At 44.1% G+C, this 18,695-nt stretch overlaps 1 protein-coding gene across 1 annotated transcript in view; it reads right to left on the reverse strand.

Annotated features, from left to right (window-relative positions):
• si:ch211-196i2.1 (collagen alpha-1(I) chain) overlaps positions 1-18,695 on the reverse strand; it is a 129,075-nt gene that overhangs the window by 29,349 nt on the left and 81,031 nt on the right. The window contains exons 18-31 of the mRNA XM_035391561.1: positions 18,374-18,418; positions 17,927-17,980; positions 17,351-17,395; positions 16,076-16,129; positions 13,257-13,301; positions 11,633-11,686; positions 8,189-8,233; positions 7,992-8,045; positions 7,482-7,589; positions 6,320-6,373; positions 5,761-5,814; positions 4,957-5,001; positions 3,169-3,222; positions 690-734 (exon numbers count right to left, since the gene is read on the reverse strand). Of these exons, the coding sequence (XP_035247452.1) occupies positions 690-734; positions 3,169-3,222; positions 4,957-5,001; positions 5,761-5,814; positions 6,320-6,373; positions 7,482-7,589; positions 7,992-8,045; positions 8,189-8,233; positions 11,633-11,686; positions 13,257-13,301; positions 16,076-16,129; positions 17,351-17,395; positions 17,927-17,980; positions 18,374-18,418 (756 nt within the window). The remainder of the gene's footprint in view (positions 1-689; positions 735-3,168; positions 3,223-4,956; positions 5,002-5,760; positions 5,815-6,319; positions 6,374-7,481; positions 7,590-7,991; positions 8,046-8,188; positions 8,234-11,632; positions 11,687-13,256; positions 13,302-16,075; positions 16,130-17,350; positions 17,396-17,926; positions 17,981-18,373; positions 18,419-18,695) is intronic.

The raw sequence follows: 18,695 nt of genomic DNA on the forward strand, positions 1-18,695 counted from the left end.
GTAAAATCATTCAGTGACCTCTCGTGTCCTGTAGATGGGGACATTTATTGATTGATTTAAGGCCCGGGGGTTATTGTACACTTTCAGTGTACCTTTTTGTCTTTGCTGCCTCGCCTCCCTCAGCACTGACCACAGCCTTGTGAAATGGTCACTTAGTCTGCGGCTGAGATGCTCTGCCACACCCTGACCCACAGGTCACACCGTTCCATTTAACTGCAGGGCTCTACCATGCAGCAGTGGCAGAGGGTGCAGGTATCGTGAAATCCAAAAAAAAAAAAAAACTGGGTAACTCGCACAAAATCTTGCGAAACGCTATTTTCTCCTATAGATCAGATTGACTGAGGGGTCAGTCTGTATGTGTAATTTCACACTTCAAGTGAAATCAACCCATAATTGAATGCTATTATCCCTCCGCTTTTGGAAGTTGAAAACTTAATCATATTTTTCCCTGAGTTGTGGCTTTCTTTTCCATCTCATACTGCCTGTATCTAAAACCTAATTGTCTCAGCTAAATGCAGCTACATTTTAAGTGGGTTTGGCTGCATCACTCACATTCTTCCAGCTTCAAGTTCCCCTTTAATTGACCCACAAACACCTGTCCTACCTTCAGAAGTCCCACTGTAATGGTAGCTTCACAGTCAGTGTCAATAAGCACCAAGCAAAGATAATCAGGAAACCGGGATACTCACTCTGGGTCCTCTACTGCCAGGGCTTCCTATTGCACCAGTGAGGCCCTGTGAGAGAGGAGACTCAGTCAGTAAAACATGTCACATACGCGCACACACACACACACAAACACACACGCACGCACACACATATAAAGCCAAATACGGTCACAAGCAGACATATACACACACATACAGCCACGCACGCACGCATGCACACATACGTTCACACACAAAGCCACACAAGGTCACACACACACGCACGCACGCACGCGCACACAGGCCACACACGGTCACACGCACGCATTATCCCAGCTAAAGATTTAGCCTTTCACCACACTTCCAGAAAGTCACAAAATTTTCAGTAAACATTCCCAGCCTGTATATTTGTCCAGTTGTCTCATGAATATTGCTTTAAGATGAAAAAGCTATGTTAGGGAAGGCCTTAGCACGTTTTCATTTTTCTTATTCAGGTAAAAAAAAGCATTTGAATTGCGGATGGCCATCAACGTTAATTTTATCAGGAATGTTAGCAGTGTTAAAAGAATCTGCCATTTCAGTACTTCCCATCAGAACAGAATAGAATTGAATTAATACATTTCATCACTAAAGATATGCCATGACTAAATTAAAGCCATCTGGGGGAAGTTTGTTCGCAACATTACTGTAACTTATTTCTTGCAAATTTGACATACCTTGTTTGGAACAATGAAATGTTCTGAATACATTTGTGGAATGTTCTCATAACAGTTTTCTCACACACCCAAGGGTATGTCTAATCAGAATCTTCTCCAACATTCTGGAAATGTTTTGTGCCAGCTAGGACACTGTGTATACATGCGGTAGCACATTCTCATTTGAATCCTATGAGCCGTGGAGCTCAGAGACATCAGTAAGCAGGTGACTGGCCACCAGGCTAATCATGTCTACTGTTGTGCCATTTTGCCAGTGAGGGCTGTGGCTTCAGTGGCACTTTCCTATGGAAAATATGTATAGGTACCAACACATTCAGACAAAATCTACGCAAAATAATTTTTTGAAAAAAATTCCTATGAAATGTGTTAACTAAATATATTTGCACACAAAGCACACACACACACACACTAAATATTCAGGAGAAAAGACAAACGGTTTTGCATTCATGACACTGACAAGCACATGCACAAATACACACATAAAACACATATTGTACATAAACTGAACTATTTTACATGGTGCATGGCATATACTATTTCATCCCTGACTTTAAGACTATGTTTTATCCAAAGTGTTGATATTTCCACACACATAATAATATTTTTACAACCCAGTCATTGAGCATTTTTTTGCATTAGACGCTAAACCAAATGTGGATTAAGCAAAAAAAAAAAAAAAAAACAAACAAAAAAAAAACATGAAAACAAATTATTTGTTTTACTGAAAAACTTGGGATTTATCCAACAGCTTGTCATAGCAGCTGCTGACATATCATTTAGATTTCACCATAAAATGACAAAGAAAACCGTATCCCAAAGCGACCCCTACTGGAGAGAGATGGAACGACAGGAACCCCGACTCAGGCATAACTGGTGTGTGGAAGCTGTTTTTGTTCCTTTTAGCCAATTACGTTTGATCAAGCTGTTGATTAAATGTGGATTGTTGGGCTAACATCGCCAACCCAGCTATCAGCTTGAGGACTTGAACGAGCGAAATGTATTGTAGCGAGCCTATTTGAACTGTCAGAAAAATACAATCAAAGGTGCAATTTGAGGATAATTACTTAAAACGGGCTCAGGAACAAAGATGGGACAGGCTGTCAACTAAACTCAGCCGGCTGTTCGATCAGACAAAAGTAATTAAAGAGTGCAGCCGGAATGAAAGCCAGCGTGCTCAGTACATCGACAGAACCGAGATTTGGAGACGCTTGGCTAAGTAAACATACGCGAGACAAATTAGCACGCCGACGAAGTGAAATGAGACATCAAGACTAATAATATTCTTTCGCTACCTCACATCTCTAACCCAGGTGCTACAGAGAATATAAAGAACTGGATTATGGGAATTTCAGCCACGCTTGGAGATAAATTGAAGAGAAAAAATGTCTTAGCTGATAAAAAAATCTTTCAGGGGAAGGGGAAGCTACTGTACGTGCACAGATGATTCCCATTTTGGGCACAGGGGATGTACAGGTGTGTCATGTCCAATATGACTGGTGGTGACAGGTGAGTAACGGTACAGGTGTATGGTGGCCAAAATAAATACAGAATGTATTCAGGTGTGTGAAGTACAGGTGTGTGAGGCCCAGTATAAATGTGTACAGGTGTGAAATGGCACAGGAGTGTGAGGCCCAGTATAAAAACAGAATAAATACAGAATGTACTCAGGTGTGTGAAGTACAGGTGTATGAGGGCCAGTATAAAGGTGTAGAGGTGTGAAATGGCACAGGAGTGTGAGGCCCAGTATAAATGTGTAGAGGTGTGATGGTCAGCATTGGTGGTGGTATTAAAAGATATAGAATGGGAACCTGTGTACCAGGCTTTCCTTCAGGTCCCTCTGTCCCAGGAGGGCCTGGCAGACCCTGCAGGGCACAAAAACACAAAAAACACACACACGCACACGCACGCACGCACACACGCACGCACGCACGCACACACACACACACACGCACGCGAACACACACACACGCAGGTGAACATGAGAAAACAGGTCACCTACACACACAAACACAGTTCCGCATGTAACAAGTCCTGTTTATGAAGAGCGAATGAGCACTTTGACCAATAATGCAGGCTGGGTACACTGACTGCGAACCCAGTACAGGACAACCTCAAAGGGACATTAAATATCATCACCTTTTGATAAACGCACGCACACACACGCACACACACACACACACACGCACACGCACGCACGCACACACACACACACACACACAGGTGAACATGAGAGAACAGGACACCTACACACACAAGCACAGTTCAGCATGTAACGAGTCCTGTTTATGAAGAGGGAACCAGCACTTTGACCAATAACGCAGGCTGGGTACACTGACTGCGTAACCCAGTACAGGACAACCTCAAAGGGACATTAAATATCATCACCTTTTGATAAACGGGTGAGGATATGCCCAGAGGCATTAAACATTAATGGGGTGCTTATGACTGGCTAACTTACTGCCAGCACGCCCAATAAAACAGCGGAGGATGCCTGCTGAACACACAGAAACCGCTATCGGCGCCCGCGCGGGGACAACGGCGTCGGAGGAGCCTCTGTTCTGTTAAAGAATCAACCTTCATGCATTTGGCGTTCACCCATATCTCCTGCCGCACGTTACAAAATGAGCCTCTGGGAAAATAGGCTTCGCAAATCAAGAGGGGGTCATTCCACTAGACAGCAGAAAAATACGCCTGGTGCTTTATTTTTGCGTCTCATTTTGTATTAGGAGAGCTGTCTGTAGCCCTCAGCTATTTTGCCTGTGAACAATATCCAGACATCTTCAGCACACTCAAAACAAACGCGTCCAGTACAGGACTTGCTAGAATGGAAAGTGTGGAGAAGTAACCGTAATTCTAAAGTTCAGCTAAAAAATAAAAAAAATAAAAAAATTTTAATTATTGTTCCAGATTGTTTAGCTTAGATTTGACAATTTTTCTACATTTCATGCGTTTCCTAGATGCAGGTCACCTTGTTAAAACGGACCATCTACAGAACCATCTTTTTCAGCTGCTCAATGCACCAAAAATTTACATTCGAAAAACTCAACAGCAACATCTCATTCCAAATATAATGGCGCGGTTATTCATTAACATCCACAAAGCTTAATTTGTACACAATTTCATAGAGAACTACTTCTTCTTCTATCGATGTCATAAAACAAAACACTCCGCTAGTATCTCAACAAAATTTTTGAAGCTGGCATGTGCTTTAATAAAGTAAGTTGCTAACAAGTTGTTATCGAGGTGAAATTCTAGAAATCTAGAAAACCTATCAGATCTCAGCGATACCATCTGGATGGATAGATAGTGTTCTGGGTAAGGGGAAAACATACTTAAATTTTATTTTGTGTGAACTGCATTTTAGCCTTTTAGTCAACTGTCGGTCCAGAGTCGAACACACACATACTTTTCTTTCCACTCAGTCTCTGCCCTCTCACTGCACATCATACATTTCTCTGCCTGAAGCAGGTGTGACCACTACACTCTTGCTCAGAGAGATACATTTTGTTAATAATAATAATAATAATAATAATAATAATAATAATAATAATAATAATAATAAATCTCTTTCTCCAAATTTGCAGTTCACTTCTTACCGACATCCCAGGAATACCAGTAGGCCCGCGTTGTCCTGTACGACCCTGTGGATAGAGAAAGGTCAACGGTCAGAGGTCAAGGTCAGGGGGGCTGTGCATCTATTTGAGAACTAATCAGCTTTCTTTCCTAGCTGGACATCAGACACAACTAGCAGATAGATTGTAATTTAATACTGACACATTTAATTCACAGCAACATTTTCAATGTTAAATATACCTCTGGAGATTAGCATCAAAGAGAGTATATTTAATCCCTATTGGGCTCATACAGCATATTACAGGGCTGCCCAACATTTCCTGCAGGTTTTCACTCCAGCCCTAACAAAGCACACCTAATTCAACAGCTAGAGGTTGAGCTGCTAATCAGGAGAGTCAGGTGTGCCAAATTAGCTGAAATGAAAAGCAACAGGACACTAGAAGGAAATTAGGTATCGCAAACATTCCGGGGCCAAATTGTAAAATTACAACAATGAAACAATCTGTGGAGAATTTTGTAAGTATGTGTGAGAAATATACACATTATAATAGACATCCATGACATGGAGGAAGCCCACAGACTGAAACCCTCATTCCAAATTGACATCATAACGCATCTCACTCAAGGATTTTAACTGCATGGAGTACAATACTGCACAGAAGGATGGAAACGCATAATTACGTGTACGAAAGGAAGGGAAGCACAAGACTCCAAAAAGTGGAATGGGACATAACAGACATTTTTTGCGCCTGTCCTGCACTTGCGGTCACTGAGTGATGTGTTAGCTCCTGCGACAGGTGTGCGGGTGAGACAGGCAGGCACTGTACCTTAGGCCCCCTGACTCCTGCCTTCCCCTGGCGGCCATCGGGTCCTCTGTTCCCCTTAAAGAGAACAAACATGCTTATTACAACATTTCCCTATGTTATAACACGCTTGTAACAGCATTACCCTCTGTACTGCTTATTTCAACATTTCTCTCTGTTATAACATGCTTGTAACAGCATCACCCTATGTACTGCTTATTACAACATTTCCCTCTGTTATAACATGCTTGTAACAGCATTACCCCCTCTGTACCGCTTATTACAACATTTCCCTCTGTTATAACATGCTTGCAACAGCATTGCCCTCTGTACTGCTTATTAAAACATTGACCTGTCATAATTATTACAACACATCCCTTTGTCCTACCTTACTTATTAAAAATACATATATACAGAACCTTCCATCTCTAAGTTAAGGTGCTATACAGTGTAGGCTGGGAAACTACTGTAATCAACAAGTGCATATATTTATAAAAATGAATTAAACTCCAAAACTGCACTAAAACACCAAATCTAACATCTGGGAAGTGTGTGCAGACACTGAACAGCATACGTCTCTGACCTTCAATCCCATCACGCCAGCTTTTCCCCGAGACCCCTCTTCCCCATCTTCGCCCTGTACGAGAAGCACACTCATCCTCAGATTCTTTTCTCGCCATCAATTTACAGTCCTGCATCATTTTTCTGATCACACCCCCAAAGGGCAATTAAGAATCAACGACTCGAACCTCGGCATTACTGTGGCCACAGATATCCTCTCAGTACATCTGCCGTGTTCATCCCTTACTTCATTGTGAGTCTTTTTTTAAATGTTCTGGTTTGTAGCGACGGGTTTCTGGTGCTTAATGAAATAACTGCACCAATGTTCTGTCTTCAACCATGCACCCTCATGAATATTAATTACGAGTCAGCAAACCAGAACACTTTTCTTTAACAATGGTAGAAGAGTGAAATTTTGCAGTTGAACACAATCAGGTTGAATATCTGGTAGCTTTGGCTGTTACCCCATAGACTGACAGTAAAGCTTTAATGTGTTACATTTTGACGTGGCAGCAAACAAAGGTGTGATTGCCGTTTCATCACAGGACCGTTCCTTTGGTCATGCAAAAAAAACTAGATTTTCCCTAACTACCTATTGTACCTTCTGAAACAGAAGACACTTTCTACACTTTCCTGGTTTAAATTTGGCAGCACTTGTACCGTGATATCACAAGAAACTTTACTTTGATTTCAAAAAGTAAAAACAGACAGCTGGGTGGGGGTGGGGGGTGGGGGAGGGGGGGGTGAAAAATTCAGTTTCTCAAAAAGCATTAATAATAATAATAATAATAATAATAATAATAATAATAATAATAAACGAAAAAAGGAGAAACCTCAGAACCGCGACAAGCGACTGTTTATCGATTCGCGGCGGCGCGAAAAAGCCGAGGACCGTTCCGAGCTGCTTGCGGCTGATCGCGGGTACGAGCCGCGCTAACGGGCTCCACGCTCGCGTCAATTTTTCCCCGAGCGCTTCGCAGCGACCGCCGGCTTCCGCGCCTCGCGAAACGATCGATGATAAACGTTTAAACTTGTTGCGTGCAATCCCACGGTCGCTTCCCTCTGGCTTTCCTTCAGACTGAGCCCAGCCGAAGAGCCCGGATCCCGCAGAGGGGACGGCGGGGGAGTGTAGTGCAGGGCAGACACCAGGAGTAAGGCTGGAGCGGACGCAGGCGAACGTGTACCTGGATCCCTTTGGGACCTGATTGACCCTTGGACCCGAGGAATCCTGGGAAACCAGAAGACCCCTCTTCTCCTTGGGGACCCCTGATTCCTGGAGCGCCCTGAAGACCCTGCAGAGACCAAACGCCATGAGCCCTCAAGTAAGAAGTTCACCTCAAGTAACTCAACACAGGTGAGTTACACAGGTGCTCCTGCGGGCAAGTAGCTCAACACAGATGAGTTACAAAGGTGTTCCTGCGGGCAAGTAACTCAACACAGGTGAGTTACACAGGTGTTCCTGCGGGCAAGTAACTCAACACAGGTGAGTTACACAGGTGTTCCTGCGGGCAAGTAACTCAACAAGTGTTTACACAATAAAATGAAATTACATCCAAAGACAAACACACTGAGCCATCATGATGACACTTGGCTATCATCTGCAGCTGGTAATTAAGAGTGCACAAGAAAACTGGGGCATTTTTAGAAGGTCATGCAGGGACAGGGGGGGGCGATATCACTCCCAAAGTCCTCACCCTGTCCCCTTTCAGCCCGAAGTCCCCCCTCTCCCCGTCCGGCCCTCTGTTTCCCTGGAGACGAAGCAGAGGTCAGGCAGAAATCAGACGGGTGGGCCCTTGGTACCGGCTCTCCCCTCACTGCTGCTCAAGCACACAGGATATGACCAAATATGACCAGAGAACTACGAGATATGATAGAATGGGATTTATCTTACTGCGTTTCCCAGAATCCCTGGAGGGCCCGGTGCTCCCGGTGCACCCTGAATATATGTGTGAGAGAGAGAGAGAGAGAGAGAGGGCGAAGGAGAGATAGAGGGTAAAACAGAGAGAGAGAGAGAAAGAGAGAATGTGTGAAATAGAGAAAGAGAGAGAGACAGTAACTGTAAACTTTGCATGTTCTTTGAAACACACTGAATAATGCATTTATGCATTTGCTTCCAGCTCAAGACACAGCAGACAAACGACATAAAGGAAAAAATGGTCACAAAGCACAACTGACTGATGGCCACACTGGAAACTGGACAAAAGGAATGAGATTTAAATGGACTTTGAACGCTATCAGACAAAACAGAAATGGAAAGAGACAACAACCAAACAAGTTACAGCCTACAGATTCGAAGACAGAAGGCACAACAAGCGCAGATCCCCAAGGGTACAGGGATGAGGGTGCTGTAAATTTATTGATAGTTTACAGCACAGTTGGAGTTTTCTGTTACTACCGAATCCTCTGCACACTTCCTTCAGCAGTGCTGCCTTGCACACCTTTAGGCAATGAAGCTCATTTGAATTTCATTTGATCCAAAGACAGATAAAAAGAGACGGAAAATTAAAAAAAAATAGATCCTTGTTATTGCAGACTCCAGTTGGTCGCATAAAGCTTTCAGTTTGTTTGGATGCAGAGTGCTTTGGGCTTATTGCTCTTGAGAGCAGCAAGCTAATCCGTCTCCTACAAGCTATTCCGCAGCACCGGCTGCTGCCCCTCATCCATCATCTCCACACACAGACACCCAAAACCAGCGTCATTAAAAGCTGCAGTGTGGCACAGCCCGGCTTGGAACCAGCAGCCCTCACACCTCACCTACCGCTCCGCTCTGGCGATCTCTCTCATTCTGTCTTACAATCAATCAATCAATCAATTTTATTTGTATAGCGCTTGTAACAAAGGAGCTTTGTCACAAAGCAGCTTTACAGCGCAAGAGTCTTACGCAAGGAAAATACAATGCCATATACTGAAGAGTATACTGCTGTACGTAGAATAATACATGGAGGCATTCCAAATATATTTCAATACATACAAACAGATACAACTAATCATGGCAAATCAAGACCTAGATTAGTTGATTCAGGTGTTTTCATGGCGGGTTAGAACAAATAAGGTCGGTCATGCCTGGTTTATGCTTTTTCTGCTATAAAAAACTGGTGCATTCATTTAAAAAAAATGTTTTTACTTATTTTAAACTATTTACTCAGTTATTTATCCGACCTTGTTTGTCTGCTGTGTTTGTTGTTGCGCCACTTTCACTACTGCTGCCATTTACCCTAATTTTTATCTTTATTTTAGTTTTGTCCTTAGGTCCTAAATGTTTTTTCTTATATCCTTTAATCACCCTGTTAGATGTTTCTGTCTTTTTATGTACAGCACACTGAGTTGCACCCGCTGTCGGAAATGTGCTTCATAAATAAAGTTTGATTGATTGACTTTCATAATGACATCAGAGCTCTGACTCCCCGACACAGGTGTTGATCAGGTAATCGCGTTCATGTCTGAAGGGGCATGTGGTGAGGTCTATGGGGCAGCCACCCCTCCCCCCCTCGATTGAACTTTCTCAGCTGTCATCCTCTCTGTCCGTTGCCCTTTTGCTTCCTTCCTGTCTAAGTAAAGCAAAAAATAACTAAAAAACTGGAAAGGAGGGTGAACTGTGCCATTCTGTGCCAAAATAAATAAAAAAAGATACCTCTCATTTTTCCTTTGTGTGTTATGGCACATGAACAGTGAAAAAAACCCCACAGGCCTCAAAAATGATATACACATATGGGTGAAATAACAGCTGGAGAAGTTGTTGAAAGCCTAACAAAAAAAGTGAACTGGAATGTTTTTGGATCAAAGCCAGAATTACATTCAGCTGCTGCCTATGGGAACATTCTTAATCACTTGGTTTACAGTGTTTTGGAGATGGCAATTCTCCAGTTTTATGGCAACAATATGGCCAATTCGTCAAAACTACAAAGCTGACAGGTGACCTTCGACCCGGGTGTTCTAGTGACCTTGTGCTCCTCCCTGTGGCGATTCGCTGGAATCAAAAATTTCTGTGAAATGTCACCTGCCCTGAGATCGGTGGAGAATTTTTGCAGCCACGGCACTGCTTTGCATCAAGAAACAGGCTGATCCCTAACACGCAGCGCAGGGGCACTTTGCTGTGTTTTGAGAACCACTGGCAAGATTCTGGGTTTTAAATACCTGCATTTGTGGTGCACAACTCCAGCGCAGCCTGGTTTTTGTTTAAAACCAATAATTCTGACTTCATTTTCTAAACCAGTGAAGTGTGCACATCAGATCACAGCAAAACATTTTTCATCATAGATCAAGATACTGCAACACCTTCACACGATATGGGCAAAATGGAAATTATTGCCACTTCCAGAAAGAAAACACATTGATGTGCCATATGCTTATTATTATATTCTCCAGAAGTCAGCATCTTTACAATATATTGCAGTGCATTGCATTTTCCGAATGGTGGGAGGTTTGACAGGGATTTGCCTGACTCATCAACCAATGAATGGATCATGGTTCCTGGCAACTGACGACCTCCAGGCAGAAGCAATCGAGTCCAGAGATGTGGGGGGAAAAAGTGAGGAGCTGAAGACCAGAGACAGGAAGTGGATAATATCGAGTGAGAAAAACGATCAAAACACACTCCAGTAACAACACATTTCCAGAAAAAATGTGTCATTTAGCTAATTTGTAAGTGTCTGAGATGCGATTGGGCAGGTTAAAGAGAAATAAACTTATTTAAAAGCAACACAATGGGTTTCCTTTATTTCTGCTGTGCTACAGTCTGGGCATGTTTGCAGCGTTCTTGGCATCAGTAGCCAAACAGGCAGAGACATCTGCATCCTGGGTGTCAGAGTTATTGCCTGATGCAGACGCTCATTTTGAATTCTGGCCAACGCCGTAAATAATGTTCGCAAGGTACAGTACACGTGAGTACCTCAAATAAGGTAGAGTGAAATATGTGAACGAATAAATGACTGGACAGGTGAAAGGATTACAGAAAGCAAGTGAATAAGTGACTGACTAAAAGATTGACCATGCATACAGGTATTTGAGTGAATTAGCTAATAAGTGTAGGGGTGAGTGGGTGAATAGGCGTGTGAATAAATCAGTGAGTGAGCAAGAGAGAGAGTAAATAAGTGAATGAACGAGTGTGAGAGTAACTAAATGAAAGGTTTTGATGAAAAGCTTTTCCACTCAAAATTACATTTGGAAAGAAACCTGTGACAAGCAGAGATGCAAACACAAAGTTGCAAAATGTAAATGCATTACACGCCTATTTTAAAGAGATTTTTCTTTACAGATCTATGAGTACAACAAGACAGTCACTTGGTGAGGAAGAGTGAAAATACGATGATTTCTACGATGATTATTCTTCACTCACCATTGGCCCCTCGAACCCGTGCTCTCCCCTGGGGCCTACAGGCCCTGGCCGGCCCTGAATAGCAGAAACAGGGAGAAAAAAGCTCAGCTTATCATGGGACAGTGATGGCTCACATTGGCCCTATCACAGTTGCTTTAGACTCACCAGATACTCAACTCTGTATTCATGATATATTTAAAGCTCTGTCTCCCTATGCCTTGAAATTTTATGGATATTTCGAATGTTCCTGAAGCGGTGTGCCCAAGGACAATGGTGTGACAATGGATGATCTGTTCTGTACTTGAACTGTAACACAGTACAGGAAACTGTGCCTTACACCTGTCACATAACCAGAACCTCCTGTGGGTAGAAAGGAAGAAAGGAAGGCAGGAGAAGACCATCTGGTTTAACTACAGAATCTGCGGCCATGTTCATGTTGATAGCTCTTACAGTCCATTGTCGCGCAGCTCCCTTGGACAAACAAGGCTACGTTCACCAGAGAAAAACGTCTGGGAATTCCAGCATATAACAGTTCACTTCCCCGCCTGCCTCCACCTCTCCCCGAAGTGTGCTAATCAGCAAAAACAGAAAGCCATATTAAATTTTCGTGGTTTTAGCTATTTATCAATAAAACGGTCGGTGAACACATTAATTTGGGCATAGATATATTAAGATTGCTTACGGAACCCAGGCCTCCGTGTAAGCAGCAGAAATAAAATCCTTCAGAACCGTCCTGTGTGTTCTTCAGTGATAAATAAGATCATTATTACGGAGCGGGCATGCGAGAAAGAGTGTTTGTGGAGCAGTACCAACGCTGTAAAACACTGCTCGGCGGGACACTACACAGATTCTCCGGGTTATTTACATAATGTTCCGACCTCTTCATCCCCCCGCCCCCGCCCCCCCCCCCCCCCCCCCTCACGACGCACCACAGATGAATTACTTTGTCATGAGTGCTAAATGGGCACTCAATCTGCACCTCACATTTATGGTTTCACTTTGCTGGCGAAGGTGCCCTTCGGAGCAGCTTAATGAATAGCAACCTGCTCATTATTCTCCCATCAAGTTCTTAAAACGCAGAGGTCTACCGCACTGCCACACTGACCGATCAAGATCTGGAGGACTGATATCATTTATGCCTTTCATGTGGTTATGCAATAATTAATCGCATAAAGAGAAGCATTACACAGCAAGCATGAAGAGCCCATTACACAGAATTAGTGCTATTAAGCAATTAAGATTCAAAAGCATGACATTAAGAATGCATTAAACTAAAGCATCGTAAAAATTGTTTCTTCACATAACGTCCATTTAATTGGAGGGAAACTTCGCCCTAATTATGTTATTTTATTTATCAATCTGGCATCTGAAACACGCTGGACTGACTCTGTGTGTTGCAACTAGACTGTGAGTGGGTGTGGCTAAAAGCATCACTTAGATTTGTACAGATCTGCCTGAGGTGTGCTCCCATATTTTTTTCAGGCTAGAAGAACAATGTCTAGAATGTGGTGATGGTTTAACTGACATTTTTTTCAATATTATCAGTGGACGATCCATTTAACATCACAATGCTCCCCTTTAAGTGACGACCTAATTTACAGTCTTTTGTAAAAATAAGGGTTAGTATAGAGTTGCGGAGACTTACTGGGTCTCCTTTTGGACCAGGGAGACCCTCCTTCCCGAGCTTCCCCTGCAGAGACACAGTTGGATCACAGAATTTCCACATCATGCACTTTCTCTTTCTGAAAACTCAAGCAGGCAGAAAGACATTGCCCATGGTATTGCTCTCCCAGCCTTGCCTCTGTTGCTGTCGCCTCGGGCTTCATGCAAGCTTGCAAGCTGTCGACCTGATGTGGACAAAGCGCTTTTTGTGTGACATCATAATCCAACACTCCAGCGTTCGATCTAAATTTGTCTTTAATGCCAAATTGCAATCATTCATTTTTTTAAGAACTCAGCCGTTAACAAAATGCCTGACAAATGGTTTTTGGCAATGAAATGATGCATTGTTTCCATTTGTAAAGAAAAAAAAAAGCTGATAACTGAATCAAGGCTATGGCCGCCTGTTAGTCAAGCAACACTAAATGACACATGCTTTCCAGTGACACTGGTGGTCACATGACACGGTTAGACGAAACTTAAAATACCACGTTGTCTTCATATTGTCAGGTGAGGAAAGGCAGGTAAGTTACCTATATTCTGGCTGAATAAAAGCGCACTGTAGGAAACACTGGACATGGGGCACTGCTTTGGAACAGTGTGTGTTTCACTTCTGCGATAGATACACCAAAAGGTTCAACAAACATATCAAAAAGTCTGAATAATACGCGCTGAGCACGTGAGGAGCTGGGACATTTTCGTAAATGTTGAGAAGGTTTCTGCCGTTTTGACGAGATGGTAAAAATAAGAGAGGTGATGTCATTTCCAGCTCGTTAACGCGGAGAACGCAAGGCCCTGCAGACGAGGCCGTGGGCGGTCTTGTTTCATTATGGCGGTATGGCGGTGATTGGCTGCATGCCTCTGAGCCGTTCCTCTCCCATGGGCCCCCCGGGAGCAGAACGGGTCCCCCTTCAGCCTGGGACGCCCAGCCACATGAAGCGCCTCTCCTGTGAGCCCCCCAGGAGCAGGACGGGGCCCCCCAGCTTGGGGCCCCTCAGCCTGGGACCCCGGGCACCGGGCACACATGACGCGCCTCTGCTGTGTTGCAGACATCTGGAGCGCTGCACTGGCATTTTTTAACAGGGCAGTGAAGGAGCGGAGGGGCTGGCTATTCAAAGGCTCGGCTTTCATGTCGGAGTCGGTTTAACGAGCTCCCCGCACGGGGGGGGGGGGGGGGGCGCACTTCGCCCGCAACCCCAGGTGCGTGCGCGGCAACACGTGCTTTTCGGAGAGGTACGCCGTCTGGCTACACTCGCCGAAACTCGTAAGCCCACCTCTTCACAGCGAACGCTATCGGGGACGGATATAAGCCTTGGTTTCTAAACTTTCTGTCCGCACAACTAAGTTACATTACAAGCAAATACATTTTCTGCTTTTCCAACCCACTCCTTGCAGCCTAACATTTCAGCACTAGTGCTTGTACAAAGTTATTTTCACTCAAGCGTGTCCTGTAATCTACTTTCACAACTGTCTACTGTCACTGAGTCCCACCATACAGTTTGGGAACCAACGGATTAAGGAACAATCCAGAAAACCCAGACCATTTGAGAACACACCTGTCAAATGGAAATACCTTACCCGACACTGGCTACCATACCTGTACTAGCACTCAGAGATTTCTGACATGAGGAAGTGGCCAAGGCAACGCAACTGGAATACACATCATGTTTACTACACAGATACCACCTCCAGGGGTCATTTGCTCTCTAACTCTCTGCTTTGAGGCCCATTTTTTGGGCCCCTTCATGGTTTGACAGTGGAGAGGCTGCACTGTTGGCCAGCTCTATTTCTCTCTGTAGCTCAGGTCACGGGCTGAGACCAGCAGTGATTCATCGACTGCAAACATGGGAGGTGGAAAGAGACATTTGCCTTTGCTTAATTAACATTCACACCAACTGGCTAATTAATCCTTGACTCTAGCAAGGTAAATCCCCTTCCTCTCAATCTCAAGTGGGGTGGTACTGCCATTGTTCTTCAAATCCTCGAAGAGAATTTAAAATGATATGAGTTTAATTTAGTGAAATAAATGTAATCCTTACTGATTAAGCTTTATCTACATAAAAGCTACAAACCCCCCAAGTAATTGTAATTTGCTTCGCTCCTGAGAGTAAGGCAAAGATACTGAAACATAAGTATATTTACACGAGTACTTTGAGGAAGGCATTCGTATCTATGAAGTGGAACTACTTTATTTGCGGATGACTTCGGAGGCACTGTTAAAATTTGATTGTGTTTATATAAGCATTAAATTTAAGTCTGCAATAACTAGTCTTTAAGGTGCCAACATGCCCTGCTTACAGGCAGATAACTATCCACATGGTCAAATAAGATAATCAGTACAAATCCTCCACAGTATTGTGCAGCCAAACTGAAACAGTACTCAGCATCGACCAAAAGATACAAAAGATACAGGAAGGCAATGAGTTGTTTACTGATATGGATCATTAAACAAAGGAAGTCAAAAAAATAAAAAGCAGAGAAAGAACCAATGACTTCTCTGGATTTCTGCCTGTGTTTGCAGCTCACCAGTTCCCGCTTGTTAATCGACATGACAGTGCTAATCAAGCTCTGTGGTATTCAATGAGTTTCATGTGATATCACTTCCTCTTATGCTCATAAACAACACTTGTTATATGGCATCTGACCTCCTGACTTGATTGAGTCACACTTGGCATTAGGACACAGCATACAGTATGGAAGGGTGTGTTTGAAAAGTCCTGTGGGTGAAACCTATTAAAACAGTGTAGTGGGGAACTGGCAGGGATTTTTTGGGGGGGGGGGGGGGGGGGGGGGGGAGTAACATACCTGGGGACCCCGGGGGCCTGGGGGCCCTCGTATTCCATCCAGGCCATGTGGACCCTAAACCACAAAAAAGGTGATGGAGTAATTCAGCAAACACCTGGCACCCACAACACAGTACAGCATACACACATACCAACACCTAATCATACAAGGACCAGAGCTCGAAACGGGCCCAAAAATTTCAGCTTGACCAGGGCCCACTTCTTTTCGCCCCGAGCCCAACGCGAGCTCGCAGGTCGCAGTACTTTGAAAGCCCGGCCCGATTTGAACCCGACTTCATGAAGCGTGTCAGTACAGTAGACGGTGCACGCAGGTTTGAGGAATGGTCGATATTCAGTTTGAAAAAAAAAAAAGCAGCTGACGTTTCGGTTGGATCAGTGGATGGTGCCCGGCGACAGGCTTGGTATACCCTAGCCTGTTATACCCCTTGATATACCCTCATCACGTCTACCGTAGTTTACCTAAGCAGGGTATCATCAGAATTACCAAAACTGCTTATAATACCTGGCTTTGGGTTTGTTTTTTCCTTCACTTGAAAAAATGGGAAAGTTTTGGTTTTTGGGCTTGTTTTGAAAAATCTGATTGTTTGTTTGGAAATGTACCAAGTGACCCGATTTTTTTATGGTTGCTGTTGTTCAAGGACACAAGCAAGCTTGGGTCCGCAATCACTCTATTTTCTGCTTGCCTCGGCGCGTTTTTGACAGTGAGGTTGCTTGGCCTATTTGTCTTCCAGAAGTTGGCATCACCGGGCATCACAGTATTTGCATTTATTTTAAATTGCGCACTTTTGTTTACAGCTTGATCAAAACCATGTAAAAGTTTGTCCAGACCTTGGACTTTCCTTTCCCTAGCCTCACTGCCTTCATACTCCCCTGGCTATACCTTTTGCTCTGAGGCATTCGTTTTGCATCCAGCTTGTGCTTACAATGGCCAGCTACGAAGAGCTTGAACCAAACTGAGCCCGATACAAAATGATAGGATTAGAACCCGACCCGACCTGACCCAAATTCACGAGTTCTGGTTGGGTTTTATTGCATTCGGGTAACAATTACAAGCAAGGACAAGCTCCAACCAACTACTCAATGCAGGCTTCACCACACAATGATTCACACAAATATGCATGTATACGTACACACACATGCACACTGTCACAGACAGGAATACAGACACATACACAGAAAACACATTTACACACACACAAAAGCATGGACGAACACACAAACACAGAAACAGACACACACCTAACAGACGTGCTATGGCTAACACCAAGCACAGTACCTGAGGGCCCCTATGGCCAGTGGTTCCGGCAGGTCCGAGATCACCCTGAAACGGGACAGAACAGAACCAAAATGTCTGACTTTTGCATTTACAAAAGGCACTGGATCCAGCTAGAGTCTGGAGGTAGGAAGTGTAGTACTGAGCGCCATGTTGTGGACGAAACTGTGAGCTCGACTTTGTTTCCCGAATTTCACACCAACATCTGCACTTAATTATGCCATTAACTCAGTAATCTACGTGATCTGACATTTTATCTACCGATTTCTTGATAGGCTTGTGAATAACAGCAGAAACCTGTTGCAGCAGTGTCCCTTCGTGAAACGTTTTACTGTGATCTAAATCTACAAATGAACCAGCACTGGTGCATAGAGGTAATTGGCTAATTGAGCCAGGCTAATTGGTGGAAATAAAAACCTGCCTTAAACGCTGGCCCTCTGGGACTGGAGCTGCCCACCACTGGTGTAGGTAGTGGCTGAATCCCGTGCAGTAAGCTCTGCTTATATGTCTGTCTGCCATGGCAGAGGGTTCTCCACATTGACCCCGCTGACCACAGGTGACCAGCAGGGGGCGCCTTACCTGAGATCCATTCACCCCCTGTGCCCCAACCGCGCCCGTCAGGCCTGGAGCTCCCTGGTTGGAAACACACACACACACAGACACACACACACATGCACACACACACGCACAGGCACAGGCACACAGACACACAGACACACACACACACATACACAGTGAGATGTGAAGATACTGACAACTCGCACTGTTACTGGTATTTTTTATTTAAGCATTCATTCTCAAGCTCATTCTGTTCACTCTGTGTCGTGAAAATCTTTGAAACTTTGCCTTCGAAGGATAGTTACGTTGAAAGCTTGACAATAAAACCAGATGACAACATGCAGAACTGTGTCATACACAGTTAGCACACGCAGGCACAGTAAAGGCTGAGCACAGTGCCTCCTGACTGACAGCGAGAAGATAAACAGGATGAGAGGATGCAAGCAGCTGTTCTTCACTCAAACTCACCATCAGCCCAGGAAGTCCTGGGTCACCATCAGGCCCAGGCTCCCCCTGGTGAAAACAGACCCAGAAAAACCATGAATTAGCTTCCATATGGGGGGCCACTGTTTCTCTAGATCAGGGGTGTCAAACTGACTCCCAAGGGGGCCGCAGTGTCTGCAGGTTTTTGTGGTGTCCTTTCAATCAGCTGCCACTTAAGGCCTTGAGGACAAGGTAGCCAATGAATGTAAATCAAAACGTAATTGAAACACTGGTGCCGAGAACACCCCAAAAACCAGCAGGCAATTTAATGTTCAATATGAATTTGTGAACTTGCCATGTCGAACCG

The sequence above is a fragment of the Anguilla anguilla genome, chromosome 14, assembly GCF_013347855.1.
Source record: "Anguilla anguilla isolate fAngAng1 chromosome 14, fAngAng1.pri, whole genome shotgun sequence".
Lineage (NCBI taxonomy): Eukaryota > Metazoa > Chordata > Actinopteri > Anguilliformes > Anguillidae > Anguilla > Anguilla anguilla.